The sequence below is a fragment of the Loxodonta africana genome, chromosome 27 (genome assembly GCF_030014295.1).
Source record: "Loxodonta africana isolate mLoxAfr1 chromosome 27, mLoxAfr1.hap2, whole genome shotgun sequence".
Lineage (NCBI taxonomy): Eukaryota > Metazoa > Chordata > Mammalia > Proboscidea > Elephantidae > Loxodonta > Loxodonta africana.
Genome location: NC_087368.1, coordinates 38,816,654 through 38,832,731, shown reverse-complemented (window position 1 = coordinate 38,832,731; position 16,078 = coordinate 38,816,654). Strand labels below are relative to the sequence as shown.

At 42.5% G+C, this 16,078-nt stretch overlaps 1 protein-coding gene across 3 annotated transcripts in view; it reads right to left on the bottom strand.

The window, feature by feature from the left end:
* MYRIP (myosin VIIA and Rab interacting protein) overlaps positions 1–16,078 on the bottom strand; it is a 296,021-nt gene that overhangs the window by 39,063 nt on the left and 240,880 nt on the right. For all 3 annotated transcript variants that reach the window (XM_003415694.4, XM_010595490.3, XM_010595491.3), the window contains one exon: positions 7,972–8,211. In XM_003415694.4, the coding sequence (XP_003415742.2) occupies positions 7,972–8,211 (240 nt within the window). The remainder of the gene's footprint in view (positions 1–7,971; positions 8,212–16,078) is intronic.

Sequence of the window (16,078 nt, the reverse complement as noted above, 5' to 3'; positions counted from 1 at the left end):
TATTTTCCAGTAAAGTCCTCCAGGTAGCTATCTTCCAAATTTCTTGGCTTAATGAGTAAGCACTTCCAGCATTGGATCCATTTGCTGAAACATCTCAGCTGGTATTCTGTCAACTCCTAGAGCCTTGTTTCTTTGCCAATGTCTTCAGTGCAGCTTGGATTTCTTCCTTCAGTACTGTCAGTTCTTGATCGTATGCTACTTCGTGAAGACTAGACAAATTGTGGGATGACACTAAGGACATCATGTATGAAGAAAGAAAAAGCTCATTAAAAAGACAGGAAAGAAAGAAAACACCAAAATGGATGTCAGAAGAGACTCTGAAACTTGCTCATAAATGTAGAGTGGCTAAAGTGAAAGGAAGAAATGTTCACGTATGAGAGATGAACATAAGATTTCAAAGGGCAGCTCGAGAATGCAAAGTAAAGTATTATAATGAAATGCGCAAAGACCTTGGGTTAGAAAACCAAAAGGGAAGAACACATTCAGCATTTCTCAAACTGAAAGAACCCAAGAGAAAATTCAAACCTCAAGTTGCAATATTGAAGGACTCTATGGGGAAAACAAATATTGAAGAATTCTATGTGGAAAATATTGAATGATGCAGGAAGCATCAAAAGAAGATGGAAGGAATACACAGAGTCACTGTACTAAAAAGAATTGGTTGATGTTCAACCATTTCAGGAGGTAGCATATGATCAGGAATAAACATTACTGTGGAGTTTTTATCTTCTTATTTTATCAGGAATGGTTGTTTCACCATACCAGCTGTTGTTTGGAATTCATTCTTTGTTTAGCAAATATTCATAAGTGCCTATTATATGTCAGCTATCAAGTTTTTTTTTTTTATCAAGTTAGAAATTTAATTTTTTTAATTAATATTGCAAAATAATATTTTTTTCCCCTGACTGGCAAGTATAATGAAATATGTTAATAGATTTCCTAAAATGATAATACATTCCTAGCTGAAATCCAACTTGGCATTTAGAAATTATTATTTTAATATGTAGTTGGAAACAAGTTGTTAACACATTGAAGATTTTCAAATATTTATTCATCAGTGAACTGTATGTAAAATTTGGGGGAGGCTATGATTTTTGGGTCAGATTTGGACCAAAGTTTTAAATAAATAAAATGAATTTGAATACGTTCTGGTTTTTTATGCTCGAAAGTAGTTTTATGGTATAGGAATAATCAGTACCATGAAACTCATAAACTTTATTGGGATTAGCTAGGAGTATCTTCTTCCTATTGAATAAATCTTCGACCATTTTGCCAATTTCTTCCATGATCTGTTTAGGTTTTATAAGCTTTCTAGAATCAGTTTTGCTCATTTACTTTTTTGGAGAACAGTCAGTGTTTTTTAAATAATTACAAATTATTGAAATAATTTATAAACAATTAAAAATCTTAAGGCCACATACTATTTTTCAAATGTACGTGAATACTATTTTGAGTAACAACATACGTATTTATGTGAAAGCATTTCCAAATTCATAACTCTTTGTCATGTATTACTCTGACGTTCAAAATGTTCTCCACTCCAAAAAAAAAATTCTCTAGGTTTTCACTGTGGTACGTTGAGATGGGTATTCTTCATCATGTTACAGAATTATCTTTCTATCCTGTGTCCACTGAGACTTTTTATTTCTCTTTAATAAATTTACTGAGTGCTTCCAAGGGCTATTTTGGCATCTGTTGAGATTATCACATACTTTTAAAAAACAGTACTTACTAAATGACCTAGGTTTCCCCCTGCTATTAGTTACGGCATGCGATTTTCTCAATATTGAAAAATTTAGTTTGCTAGTATTTTATTTAGGATTTTAGTATTTGTGTTTGTGGGTGAGATTGGCATATATGTATTCTTGTTCTTTTTATTTATATTGTCTCTTCCCAGGAATGTTCTTGTTTATTCTGTAGAGCTTAATACATCCGGTATCTTCCCTGTCTCCTCTCTTACCACCTCCCATGATCCTTTTTCCCCAGGGAATCTTACTTTTGAGCTTCTGTGGGGCCAGAGCTCTAAGTCAGTGCCTTGTTTTCTAGACTTTTTTATTCACAACCTTACAGGGCAACTCTGCCTTTCTCTCATCAAACCATATCTGTCCTACTCTCATTCTACTGCTGTGGCTAAGACATCTGTTTCCCTTAATAGTGGCCTTTCAGATAGTACCTGCATTTTAACAGAGGCTTCAAGTCATCTTTTCACTGGAAATCTGGGTGGTCTTTCCCTAGCACTCAGTTCATCTTTTGCCTAGAGAGGAAGATGTATGCTGAAGCCCCAGTGATCCAGCAGAGAACGTGGAGCTCTCGTCTTCCACTCAGGCAGGCCCTTCCCTGCATATACCTGGGACCCGAGCTGTGGAAATGATAATGCCAGTGACAATATGAGTGGAATGAAACCTCCTCACCTGCTCAGGTGCTGTGGCTAAGAGCTGAAGCTAGAGCTTCCAGTTTTTCCTAGGACAGCAGTTAAATGGAAAGTTAGAAAAGAGGTATTAATTCCTAAACAGGCACAGGCCTGCTGGGATCACTGCAGCCTGTAGGACACAAGTCAGTATCTGACACTGTATTTGCTCTAGCACCAAGTGAAGATGAAGACAATCTTCTGAGAACAAGTGCTACCTGGTAGGAAGGACATTGTATCCTCACATGAATGGTGATTATTTTATGAAGGTGAGATACGACAACAACAATACTGGATTTTATATTACTATGACGTCAACAAAAAACGTGTCCCAGGCACATTTGAAAAAAAAAAAATTCAAGGGTCTGGGTTTTCTCAGTCAACAGTCAATGATTCTGTCTCTAGGACCATTGACCAGTATTGTACCTCCACATGGCTTGACTTTTAAAAACAGGAAAACTATTAGACGATGCACAAACTGGCATCTTGTTTGGGGAAAAAGGTATTTATTAGCTTAAGGAAGTCTCAGTTCTTTGATGAAAATTATTTTACGAAAACATAAATACAGGAAAGGATCCTCGTGGTGCAATGGCTCAACTGCTAATTGAAAGGTGAGGTGGAACCCACACTCAGCGGCTCCACAAGAGAAATGACCTGATGATTTGCTCCTGTAAAAATTAGAGCCTAGGAAACCCCATGGAGCAGTTTTACTCTGTCATAGAGGGTTGCTATGAGTCTGAATCGACTTGACGGCATACAGCAACAACAACGTAAGTAGTGGAGGCGTCTGCTGGTCTGTGGCTCCCTTGTGAAAATAAAGCAGACTGACTCATTTACTTAGGATAATAATAAAAAAAGACATTATAAATAAAAATGCTTTCAGGACATCAGATATACAAACTTGACTATAACACAGGAATTAACTAGTTTGGGCCTTCAGCACACGCTGGTGTTCCACAAGTTTGGTATGTAGAACATTTTCTGTCATACAAGCAATGTTATATAGGATACTTATGCCAGGAAACAAAAATCTGTTTAATCCATTACATACCAAGAACCACAGAGTTTTAGAGCCAGAAGGGATCTTGGGGATCAATGTTGCACGCCTGGAAAGATTAGGGGGGTCTGTGGGCTACTCAGTCCTTGAATGTACTAGTCTCCAAACTCTAGGCCAGTAGTTTGTGGCCCTTCTTTGCATGCCTGGAGGCAAAGTGGTTCTAAGAGCCACTTCAGCCAGGACTTTCTTCTAGAACCCCTGGCACAGCCCCCTTCCCAGTGGAAGTAGAGAAGCAAGTGCTCACTCTCAGGCTCTGAGGACCATGTGGTTTGGGAGTCTAAGGGGAAGTTTGATGGGAACCAAGCTGTTACTTAAAGAAGGAGCATGATCTTTGGAAACCCAGTTCCCAAGAGGTTTTTGGCCTGGCCCTAAGGTCGACCAGCTTGTTTGTCAGCCAGATAAAATTCAGATGGCAATGACCATTCTGGAATCATCACACTGAGTCCCAACAGCCAGTCAAAGTGAGGCATTTAACCCAAATGTAGGAACAAGTCAGTCCACAGCAAAAGGCTGACACCAATCAGGAAAAACTGCGTCTCTAAAGAGGTTCCACTGCTGCTGGTTAGGATTCAAGGGCTTCAGTTCCTAGATGAGATGCCATATTGATGTCACTGAGCTGCCTCTTAGGTCACTGTGTCTGCTGAAATGTGCACACTCCTCTGCTTGGGCTCCGGGCGAACGAGGTCAGTGGTGGAGGCAGGAGGGACCCGTGGAGTTTGATTAAGCTCTATTGGTATAAGGCAAGGCTCCTCTTGGCAAGGTAAGGGGAATTAGCAGTCACTGGCACTTGGATCTCCTCACTGCTTATTCACAACACTGAAGTGACTATTGGTGAACTGAGAACTTTACATTTGCTCCTATTTGGGTACTGCCTTAGTCTGATTACCCCCAGAAGCAGATCCCAAGACATGAGTTTCAGTGCAGGGCACTTATTTGGGAGGTTATCCCAAGACACAGTGTAGAGGGTGGGGAAGCGAGAGGGAAGGGAACAGAGTCAATAAAGACTGTCTTATCAAGCAATTTATCACTGTGGGTGCCTAGGGCTAAATCTGGAGTCAGTATACAGCTTAAACCTCAGACCTACCCCACTCCTCCAGGACAAAGGACCTGTAGTGTTTATAAACTCTTCCCATCAGTCACTGAGGACTGCTCCTAACCAAACTAAAAAATTGCATTGTTGTTGAGTCAATTCCAACTCATAGCGACCCTACAAGACACAGTAGAACTTCCCCATAGGGTTTCCAAGGGGCGGCTGGTAGATTCAAACTGCTGACCTTTTGGTTAGCAGCTGAGCTCTTAACCACTACACCACGAGGGCTCCAAGTACTGCTCCTGAGGGGTGTTATTTCTTGAGTACTTCTAGCCCGCCTTTGGTATAGAATGTGGAGATCTTCCTCTCACAGCAAGCCTTCAGGCAACTGGATTTCTGGTCAATGTGCACTGCCAAGAGTTAAGGAGAACCATGGACAACTTCTAGAACAGTTACCTTAGTCCAGATGCACTCGCCAAGCACGCTGTGTGTTTGCAAATTGCATGGTTGTGTCTCAAACTCAGTCTAATCCTGAAACCTATCTCTATACTGCTCCATCTCTAAGTAATATTCAATATACAAAGCTGTATTTCTGTGTGTGTTGTGCGAACTAATTATGGTTGGATCACAGGGGAAGTCACAGCTACTCTGATCCTAAAGATGGGAGCTTGGGGGGTCTGACGCAGCATTTTTCCCACTTAGTCTGCATCACATGAAGAAGCACCAAATGTGGCCACCCGTCTACAGACTGACACTGCAAGTGTCGACTGGAAATAGGGATTAAGCTGTTGCCTCGGTGCCAAGAGATGTTATTTCATGAATGTGAAGTTTATCTTCTGTGAGACTGTTAAAAGGGATGTGATCATTAATATTTGCTGGGTTCCTGCTATGTGCTAAACCATATGCTGCACAATTCAATCTTCGCAACTCCATAATGGGGTATGATTATCCCCATTTTACAGATGAGACCAAGATGTGTTTATTCTAACCAATGAGAAGACCTGGCTGGGTCCTAGGAATCAATGAAAAAACAATATCAATGCGGGCCTGCTGACATGCTGGGGGTGAGTACAGGGACTGCAGAGCAGCTTGGGCTACAGGGTGGAGAAAGGATTGGAGGGGTCAAAAGGGGCCTGGGGGAGCACAGAGACCAGTTAGGAGGTGGTGCATAGTGAACAGGCAAGAAACGACATTGGCTTGTTCTAAGTAGTGGCAGTGAGTTAAAAACTAACCAACGTTGACAGAGTTTGCAAATTGCATGGTTGTGTTTCAAACTCAGTCTAATCCTGACGCCTATCTCTATACTCTTCTGTCTCTAAATACAGTCAATATATAAACCTATATTTCTGTTCACCTTTAACCAGAGTAGCCCATGCCTGACAAATATATATTACTTATCTTTTTTGTTTCTATATAAATTTTACATGTAAAGGGTGATGTCCGTTTGAATATTTAATTCATTGATTCACGGTAGACTGGGCTCAAAGGACTAGAACTCTGAGGAACTGACACATGTGCGGGTTTGAGTAGAAGTGACTTTCCTAATTTCCTGCTCAGTGAGGACACGGAGCAGGATGGGGAGCTTGTTCAAGTCCCCAGGACACCCCCACTCCCCCCGGTGTTTCTTCCTTTCCCTGTTCACATTGTGCCAGGAAAGTACAGTTCAAGTTGGCACTGTGTCTCCTGAAGGCGAGGCCTGTGAGTGTTGACCCCTTGTGGCCTGGCATGCCCTGGGACCATGGGGCAGCAAAGCCAGTCAGAGACAGGGCCATTGTAAGACATAACGTGATGTTCTTAGTGACCAGGTGACTCTGGGCTCCAGCAGACAACGTGACTGTTCTGTGGCTCCGGTTCAAGAAACAGAGGATCAGAGCCCTTTACCACTGGTGAAGCAACAGGTGAGGGGCTGCAGAGGGCTGCCTATGGAAGCCAATCTCAGCTCTCTAGCCCACAGACACACCAGGGTAAAGATGTGTGTTGTCCTCACATAGAAGGCCCAGCAGATTTACGGGTGAGGACTTGATGGAGGGCCATGGGAATGAGTGAAACTCCAGGGTGTTGGAAAGTTCAGGGGCTCAGCCACGGGGACGGTCTCTACTTCACTCTGGGGCTACTCTTGGCCACCTGTGGTCCTTCCCCATTTGCACGGCTCCTCACAGTATCCCAGCTCTGCAGCCATGCAGATGAGAGGCTCATTCACCCATGTGTGGGGGCCACCAGCAACTTGTTAGCTTATATAGCATAGCCTCAGAATAAAGAAAAATCCTGGGAGATTTTTCTCTACCAGAATCATCACTCTAAAGGTGAAATGGAATCTTTAGTACTGAGTGTACCACGTGTGCAAAGAACTCTGGATGTTACAGACAAAACTTTATCTGAGTTACAGGAGAAGCAGAGAATACTAAAGATAGAAAGAAGCCTATGGCTTGAGGCTAAGCAGCTTTGTGTTCCAACCCTAGCTCTGAAACTTGCTAGGTGTAGGCCTTGGGCACATACATTAATGACTCAGCCTCAGTATCCTCATCTGCAAAAGGGGCTTCATCTACTTCAAAGGATTGAGGTCTTATCAAATGAGCTAACATATGGAAAGCACCAGGCATATAGGAGGTCCTCAACAGTAAGTGTCTTCCTCTTCCATCGTAGGCAAGCAGGATATCCTGACTCTAAAGTGGCCACGTCTAGCATGAATGTGCTTTGAAAAGCTGTAGAAGAAACCCAGGAACGTGCTGGAAGACAGAGGGCAGGGCACTGACCTGGGAAGGAGGGAGGGAGTCTGGGATGCCTCTCTGCCAGGAACTGACTGAGGGGCTGGGTCTAGCTTATGTGGTTTTCAAACTGTATCCCTTTGTACTCAGGGGCTGGCTCTGAAGGAGGAGGGTGGGACTGAAGATCAAGTGTTTGGGGCATTGGGGATCCTAAGGGCAGCAATATTTTTATCTGTTTGTCACATCATGATTCCATATAGGTCATGTTTGAAAAAGGATTCTGGGGCTAAAACTAACAAACAAAAGTCTGAAAGCTCCAAAGAGAAATGATCCGGAAGGCCATCTTTAACACAAAGACTCTCTATCAAAGAATGATCCTTCATCATGGGTTAAATGAAGGGTAGGCTACATGATCTCAGCCCACGGCCAGAAATCCTCAAGGAGAGGGTGGAGTGGGAAATAACGCTGCTTTTTCAACCAGTGAGAGAACCCATGGGCGCTAACTATAGAACTGAAATGGAAGGGCCGTCTTGACAAAGGATCTTGGAGACGAGAAGCCTTGGGAGACATCTGTAGGACCCTGCTGTTTCCCCAGCTGTATCACCCGGCACTAATCAAGTAGAGTTTTCTTGGGCACTCCCAAGTACAGATGGATGCGCATTTTAGAGAAAGTCTCTGACACTCAGCACATCTCTGCACAAATACAGAGCCCTTCCTCACCACCCCAGCTACAGAAGCTTGAGCTGTATGTGGGTGATTTCACAGCTCTTACCTTCTTCAGCTCATCCTGGACACTCTGGCTGTTGTCTTCAGAGGACAGACTTTCCTTCTGGTTCTCAGATTCTGTCTTGGGCTCGGACTCCTGATCCTCCCCTGAAGAAGTCTCTTTTTCACTCATTTTCATTGCTAACTCATACAACCTGTTTCTCAGTTTCTCTTCCGTGGTGTTTGTGCTGGTCCTGGGGTGCTGAGCCTCACTGCTGATGTCAGTTTCGGATGAATCACCCAACACCTACATGAAAGTCAGAACAATGAGATACAGACCCCTCAGTTACAGTCATGCTGTTTCTTGTTCCTAATAACCTAAGTGAAAGAACAGACAGTCCAGGAAAGTCACAGCTCTCCCACCTGATCTGCGTTCTACAGACAGGCTTTTACTTGTTACTTTTATTTTGTCAATCGTGTGCATCTTTAAACACACACATGAGCAAAACCAAACCCACTGCGGTTGAGTTGATTCAGACTCATAACAACCCTATAGGACAGAGCAGAAGTGCCCGAGGGTTTCCACGGCTGTAATCTTTATGGAAAGAGATTGCCACATCTTTCTTCCATGGAGCAGCTGGTGGGTTCAAAGTGCCAAACTTTCGGTTAGCAGCCAAGTGCTTAACCACTGCACCACCAGGGCTCCTTGTGTGCACTTTAGCATTGTGTTAATGGATTCAGGCAGGGGAGCATCTGTACTCAGAAAACTGTTTGAATTCAATCAGGTTTTTCATTCACAAAATACTTATTGAGTGCCCACCATGGGCAGCTCTGTGCTGGTGTTGATGATGCAATGCTGAGCAAAACTGGCCAGTCCCTGCCCCTGTGGCTCTTAGGGTCTAGTGCAGGAGACACATACTCATATAGAGCTTTATGAACTGTCGTGGTGGTAAATGGAGAGAAGTCAGGGGCTTCTATCAGCCCATAAAGGGATACTTTAACCAAAGGAGTTGGGGATTGGGGAAGACTTTCCCATGGAAGTGATATTTGAGCTGGGATTCACTGTGAGTAATAGTGACCCAGCTAAAAGGGAGAGGGAGAGAACAGTATTCTGGGTAAAGGGCAAAGACTTTGAGATGGTACAAGGTCCTTGTACATATGTAATGGATGCTATGTGACAGTCCCTTAATAATTACAATTCCAGCTTACAAATTACATCCACTGTTCCTATTATCCATTCAGTGAGTATGTCCAAAGTTTATCCTATGAACAAGGTCATTGCCAGGCCTGGGAAGCTCTGGAAAGACACAGAGACTGTGATTCTTCCTCTATTCTTGACCTTAAGTTGGACAGATGTATACGGAATTTTACCAAGGCCACCTCTGGTGCACCATCAGGGTCCACTGGACCCAATTTTAGTTTTCTCTTTGACTTGTTCTGTTTGTAAGGCTTGCTGCTTCATGGCTTTTATTCTTTCTTAGAGATATCCCAAAGAACAAAGAGAAAATTTGCTTATTTTTAAAACAGAATAAAACTTCTCCACTGCAATTACCACACGGGTTCATTGGACCCTTTTGTAAATTGAAGATTCAGGATGGGATCTTTGTAATCTTATTTTTCCTTTCTCTTGACACATTTTGCTATTTCATCATCCTGGGAACGATTTTATCATTAAAACCAAAACCGAAACCAAACCCATTGCCATCAAGTCGATTCCAACTCATAGTGACCCTATAGGACAGAGTAGAACTGCCCCACAGGGTTTCCAAGGAGCATCCGGTGGATTCGAGCTGCCGACCTTTTGGTTAGCCACTGAGCTCTATACCACTGCATCACCATTACCCATCAATTATTCCCAACCATGCTGAAAGAGACCAAGGCAATAAGAAAACAGAAGAATGATGGAATTGCCTAGAAGGATGATTCAATAGTAAAATAAATTATTGCTATTTTGAGTCTGTTTTTAGCTTTCATTGCACACACTGGAGAATTAAAAGCTTTTTATGATGGCAAAAATAAGAAAGCGGACAGGGAACAATGTTTCAGGATTATTAGATGACTCAGAAGATGGATGCCAAACAAAGGAGAGCAGCCCTCTAGACTCTAACAATGAGACTGATTATAAAAGTGAAATCTCAGACTGAGCATCTTCGGATCACAGTGTCCTAGATGAAACTTCTCATAACTCATGAATCGATGACTGAACAACACATTGCCAAGGACAAAAAGGAAATATGGCATTTCATCCAGTTAGTCATTCAACATTTTACCACATAAGGACACGTGACTGCATTCTTCCATTATTTATCATGTTTGTGCATCAAGTTTACTTGATATGGTTTGTAAGTGGACAAATGCTGAACGTAGATGTCCACAGAAAGGTTATTAGAAGGAAATAGATGACATAGGAATGAAAAAAAAAATCCCTGGATTGATAAAAGAAAAAGCGTCCACTGGACCCAGAAGGTAAAAAGGGAAATGGCTATTTTTTCTGGTTCTCATTGAGGATCAACGATGAGGGCCTCATGAGAAGTGCCTGGTGCCCCCAACATGCTTGAGAAAGAGGAATTCCCTCACAGGCGGGTACTGGTAAGCTCCCCAGGAAGAATGGCCTCTGAGCAGGCTCTTGGAAGATGAGGGAAATTTTAATATATGAAGATGAGGCCAGGCATTCTTGATGAGGAAGCAGCAAGACCAATAAAACCCAGGACACGAGACTGCTTGGCATAGTTACAGGAATAAGTGGAGCTAGAAGAATAAGAAGCTCAGATGTGGAGTGTGAGGTGCTTGAGAAACAGGCCTGGATAAGGCTGCAGAGGGTTAAATATTAGCCTAAGGAACTGGGATTTATTTATCAAGCATTTTTGCTGCTACTGCTGAAGTACGCTCTAAATTAGCCAGAAAACAAGCAACTGGCTATAAACTCTTACTGGAAACTTTCCCTTATCATTTCTGCTCAGCAGATTTAACACACTAAACTTGTCAGTTCATCTTAACTATGGTTTGTTTTCTTTGTTATTGTTAGCCGCCATCAGGTTGGACCTGACTCATTTCAATGCCATGCACAGTGGAACAGAATGACGCCTGGTCTTGCATCATCCCCATGACTGGTTGAGATTGGACTGTTGTGATCCATACAATTTTCATTGGCTAATTTTCAGAAATAGATCACCAGGCCTTTCTTTCTAGCCTGTCTTAGTCTGGACACCCGGATGAAATCTGTTCAGCATCACAGCAACATGCAAGCCTCCAGTGACAGACAAGTGGTGACTGCTCATGCATTGTACTGGCTGGGACCCAAACCTCGGTTCCCCTCATGGAATGTGGGAATTCTACCACTGAGCCACAATTGCCTTCACTGCTTTTCTTTAGCTTTGGCCTAATTAATCATTCCTTGGACATGTTGCTGTTGTTAGGCACTGTTGAGTCAGTTCTGATTCAAAGCAACCCTGTGTACAACAGAATGAAACACTGCCCGTACTGTGCCATGCCCACAACCGTTGTTACGCTTGAGCCCATTGTTGCAGCCACTGTGTCAATACACCTCGTTGAGGGTCTTCCTCTTTTCTGCTGACCCAGTACTTTACCAAGCATGATGTCCTTCTCCAGGGACTGATCCCATCTGACAACATCTCTAAAGTATGTAAGACACAGTCTCGCCATCCTTGCTTCTAAGGGGCATTCTGGTTGTACTTCTTCCAAGACAGATTTCTTCATTCTTTTGGCAGTCCATGGTATATTCAATATTCTTCGCCAACTCCACAATTCAGAGGCGTCAATTCTTCTGTCCTCCTTATTCACTGTCCAACTTTGACATGCATGTGATGCAACTGAAAATACCCTGGCTTGGGTCAGGAGCATCTTGGTCTTCAAGGTGACATCTTTGCTCTTCAACACTTTAAAGAGGTCTTTAGGAGCAGAGTTGCCCAATGCAACACGTCTTTTGATTTCTTACTGCTGCTTTCACGGGTGTCGATTGTGGATTCAAATAAAATGAAATCTTTCACAACTTCAATCTTCTCTCCACTTATCATCATGTTGCCTATTGGTACAGTCCTGAGGATTTTTGTTTTCTTTATATTGACGTGCAATCCATACTGAAGGCTGTGGTCTTTGGTCTTCATCAGTCAGTGCTTCAAGTCCTCTTCACTTTCAGCAAGCAAGGTTGTGTCATCTGCATAATGCAGGTTCATAATAAGTCTTCCACCAATCCTGATGCCTCATTCTTCTTCATATAGTCCAGCTTCTTGGATTATTTGCTCAGCATACAGATTGAGTAGGTATGGTGAAAGGATATAACCCTGACACATACCTTTCCTGACTTTAAACCATGCAGTACCCCTTGTTCTGTCTGAACAACTGCCTCTTGATCTATGTCCCGGTTCCTCATGAGCACAGTTAAGAGTTCTGGAATTCCCCTTCTTCACAATGTTATCCATAGTTTGTTATGATCCACACAGTCGAATGCCTTTGCATAGTCAATAAAACACAGGTAAACATCCTTCAGGTATTCTCTGCTTTCAGCCAGGATCCATCTGACACAGCAATGATATCCCTGGTTCCAGGTCCTTTTCTGAAACCAGCCTGAATTTCTGGCAGTTCCCTGTCGATATCCTGCTGCAGCTGCTTTTGCATGATCTTCAGCAAAATTTTACTTGCGCGTGATATTAATGATATTGTTTGATAATTTCTGCTTTCAGTTGGATCACCTTTCTTGGGAATAGGCATAAATATGGATCTCTTCCAGCTGGTTGGCCAGGTAGCTGTCTTCCAAATTTCTTGGCATAGATGAGTGGTATTTCCAGTGCTGCATCCGTTTGTTGAAACATCTCAATTGATATTCTGTCAATTCCTAGAGCCTTGTTTTTCGCCAGTGCCTTCAGTGCAGCTTGGGCTTCTGTCTTCAGTACCATCGGTTCCTGATCATATGCTACCTCTTGAAATGGTTGAATGTTGACCAATTCTTCCTTGGACATAGAGACTGTGAAATGCTTATTTGCAAGGCTAAAATAGTTAATCCAAAAGATGAGGGCTGCTTAACGCGATGAGTCTGGGTTTCACGCCTGTATATTTACCAGAGACATCACAGAACTTTTGAAGAACTACTCAGTTGTGATTTAGTCCACATTCAGCACACAAGTATTGAGTGCCTACTGTGTTCTGGGCCTGCTGATGGGCCACAGGGGCTCAGCGGTGAGTGTGCCACTGTCCTTACCCTGGTGGAGTTCATGGTGTGGTTGGGAGAGGAACACCTGACCAGGTAATTGCAACATGGCAGACGAACAACATACATACGTGTGTGGTTGATGAGAGCTCAGAGGAGGGCCCCTTACTCGGTTAGTTAAGATGGCTATCGACAGGGGAAGGAAAATTGGAAGAAGGGATACTTGATGCAGAATCTTAAAGAATGGAACCCTAAAGGTTATCAAGATATACCTCAAGTTTTAGTTGAGCTCCAAGAATCATAACAATGCTAAGTGATGGCCCCAGAGTTCACAGAAGGCCCTGAATCATATGCACGTGGACCTGACACCCAGGTGACACAATACATGACTGTCATTATCAAAAGCCACCACGGCTTCAGATATAACTTAGTAATATTTGGCCATATAATATTTATTAAGTAGATCAAGGAATATTTTCATTGCCAAGAAAAAATAGGTACGTATTTTCAATCTGCAAAGGGTTAGTAAATTCCTGCCCTGTGTTGTAAGCTTACATGGTTTCTCCCTCATGTGCTGACTTTAATACCACTCTCATCTCTATGATGGCTGGGACAATAAATGCTAAGTTTGGGTTTTAGCTAACACAGGGTCTGTGGATAGGCCTCGGTGGACTCCTGATATCTGATATACACTCACGTTTTTTTAGAGAGAGGGTTACCGGCTTTCTTCAGGTTTTCACAGGGTTAAGGAACACTGATAAGAGTAAATCTTGTTGTTGTTCTTGTTAGCTGTCATTGTGTTGGCTCTGACTTGTGGCAACCTTATGTATAACCAGATGATATGTTGCCCAGTTTGTTGTACTGTGGTGGTTTGGTGTTGCTATGATTCTGGAAGCTGTGCCACTAGTATTTCATTTACCAGGAGGGTCACCCACGTTGGACAGGTTCTAGCAGTGCTTCCAGACTAAGAGAGACTAGAAAGGGAGGCCTGACAATCTTCTGAAAATTAGCCAATGAAAACTTTAAAAAACAACAGAATAAATCTACTTTCTAGAAAAAAAAAAAAAAAATCAAACCAAACTGATTGCTGTCTAATCGATTCCAACTCACAGTGACCCTACAGGACAGAGTAGAACTGCCCCATAGGGTTCACAAAGCTGTAATCTTTACAGAAGTAGACTGCCATATCTTTGTTGTTGTTGTTGTTGTTAGGTGCTGTAGAGTCAGTTCCAACTCATAGTGACCCTATGTACAATAGAACAAAGCACTGCCTGGTCCTGCGACATCCTCACAATTGTTGCTATGTTTGAGCCCATTGTTACAGCCTCTATGTCGATCCATCTCATTGAGGGTCTTTCTTTTTTTCCCTGACCCTCTACTTTACCAAGGATGATGTCCTTCTCCAGGGACTGGTCCCTTCTGATAACATGTCCAAAGTAAGTGAGACAAAGTCTTGCCATTCTCGCTTCTAAGGAGCATTCTGGTCGTACTTCTTCCAAGACAGATGTTTGTACTTCCAGCAGTCCATGGTATATTCAATATTTTTGCCAACACCATAATTCAAGTGCATAAACTCTTCTTTGGACTTCCTTATTCATTGTCCAGCTTTTGTATGCATATGAGCTGATTGAAAATACCATGGTTTGGGTCAGGCGCACCTTAGTCCTCAAGGTGACTGTCTTAGTTATCTAGTGGTGCTATAACAGAAATACCACAAGTGGACGACTTCAACAAACAGAAATTTATTCTCTCATAGTCTAGTAGGCTAGAAGTCCAAATTCAGGACATCAGCTCCAACAGAAAGCTTTCTCTTTCTGTTGGCTCTGCAGGAAGGTCCTTGTCATCAATCTTCCCCTGACTAGGAGCGTCTCAGCACAGGGACCCTGGGGCCCAAAGGACACAGTCTTCTCCTGGCACTGCTTTCTTGTGCTTTGAGGTCCCCGTGTCTCTCTGCTCACTTCTGTCTTTTAGATTTCAAAAGAGATTGGCTTAGGACACAATATAATTGTGTAGATTGAGTCCTTCCTCATTAACTGGTGATAATCCCATCTCATCACGTCATAGAGATTGGATTTACAAAACAGGAAAATCACATCAGATGACAAAATGGTAGACAATTCACACAATACTGGGAATCATGGCCTAGCCAGATTGACAGATACTTTGGGGTGACACAATTCAATCCACAACAGTGACTTCTTTGCTTTTTAACACTTTAAAGGTCTTTTTGCAGCAGAATTACCCAATGCAATGCATCTTTACTTCCTAGTAAAGCCAACAGTAAATAAATGCATGTTACCTGAATAGGAAATGGGAAGCTCCCTGCTGAATTTGGGGGAAGAGGAGGAGGGAAGTTGGTTTCTACAGCCTGTGGGGAACCTGGACTTGGCATTTAGAAATGAGTAGGCTGCCTGAAGAATACGTTCTTCTACTTCAAAGAGACCTTGAATATCAAAGCAACTTCACCCAAATACCAAATATACCCAGTGACTCAAAAAGATTATTGAGAAAATGATGAAATCAGTGGAGAATTCTGAGAAACTTTTGTAACTTGAAAAAAAATTATAGAATGGAATTTCTTATAGGCAAACTAGATAACTATTGCAATACATGTATCTGGGCATAATGTATTTTAAGTAATCTGTTGGAAATCAGAATTGCTTTTCCACGGGTGCTTTGCCTCCAGCCCTCCACCCTGCAGACTGCCTTTTGTATGTGTCATGGGGACATTACTTTGAATGTCCCCATATGTTTTCCTTTTATTCCCAAATCTTCCTTTGCATCTTCAGTTTCTTAGGTTGAGCTGTAAGGGTTTTGTCCCAAGGAAAAAAATAGATCCAGAACCAAAAGAACATTGATTAGCAGACTCCATGACCTCATTAGCATGTCACCAGTCTTGAAAGCCAGATGTCATGGGAAGAGAGAAGGGATTTCTAGAGGCTAAAACTCCACATTCAAAAGCCAGTTTTTTGTGAGTAAGGTCTCCACCAGAAGGGAAGATGGAACTGGA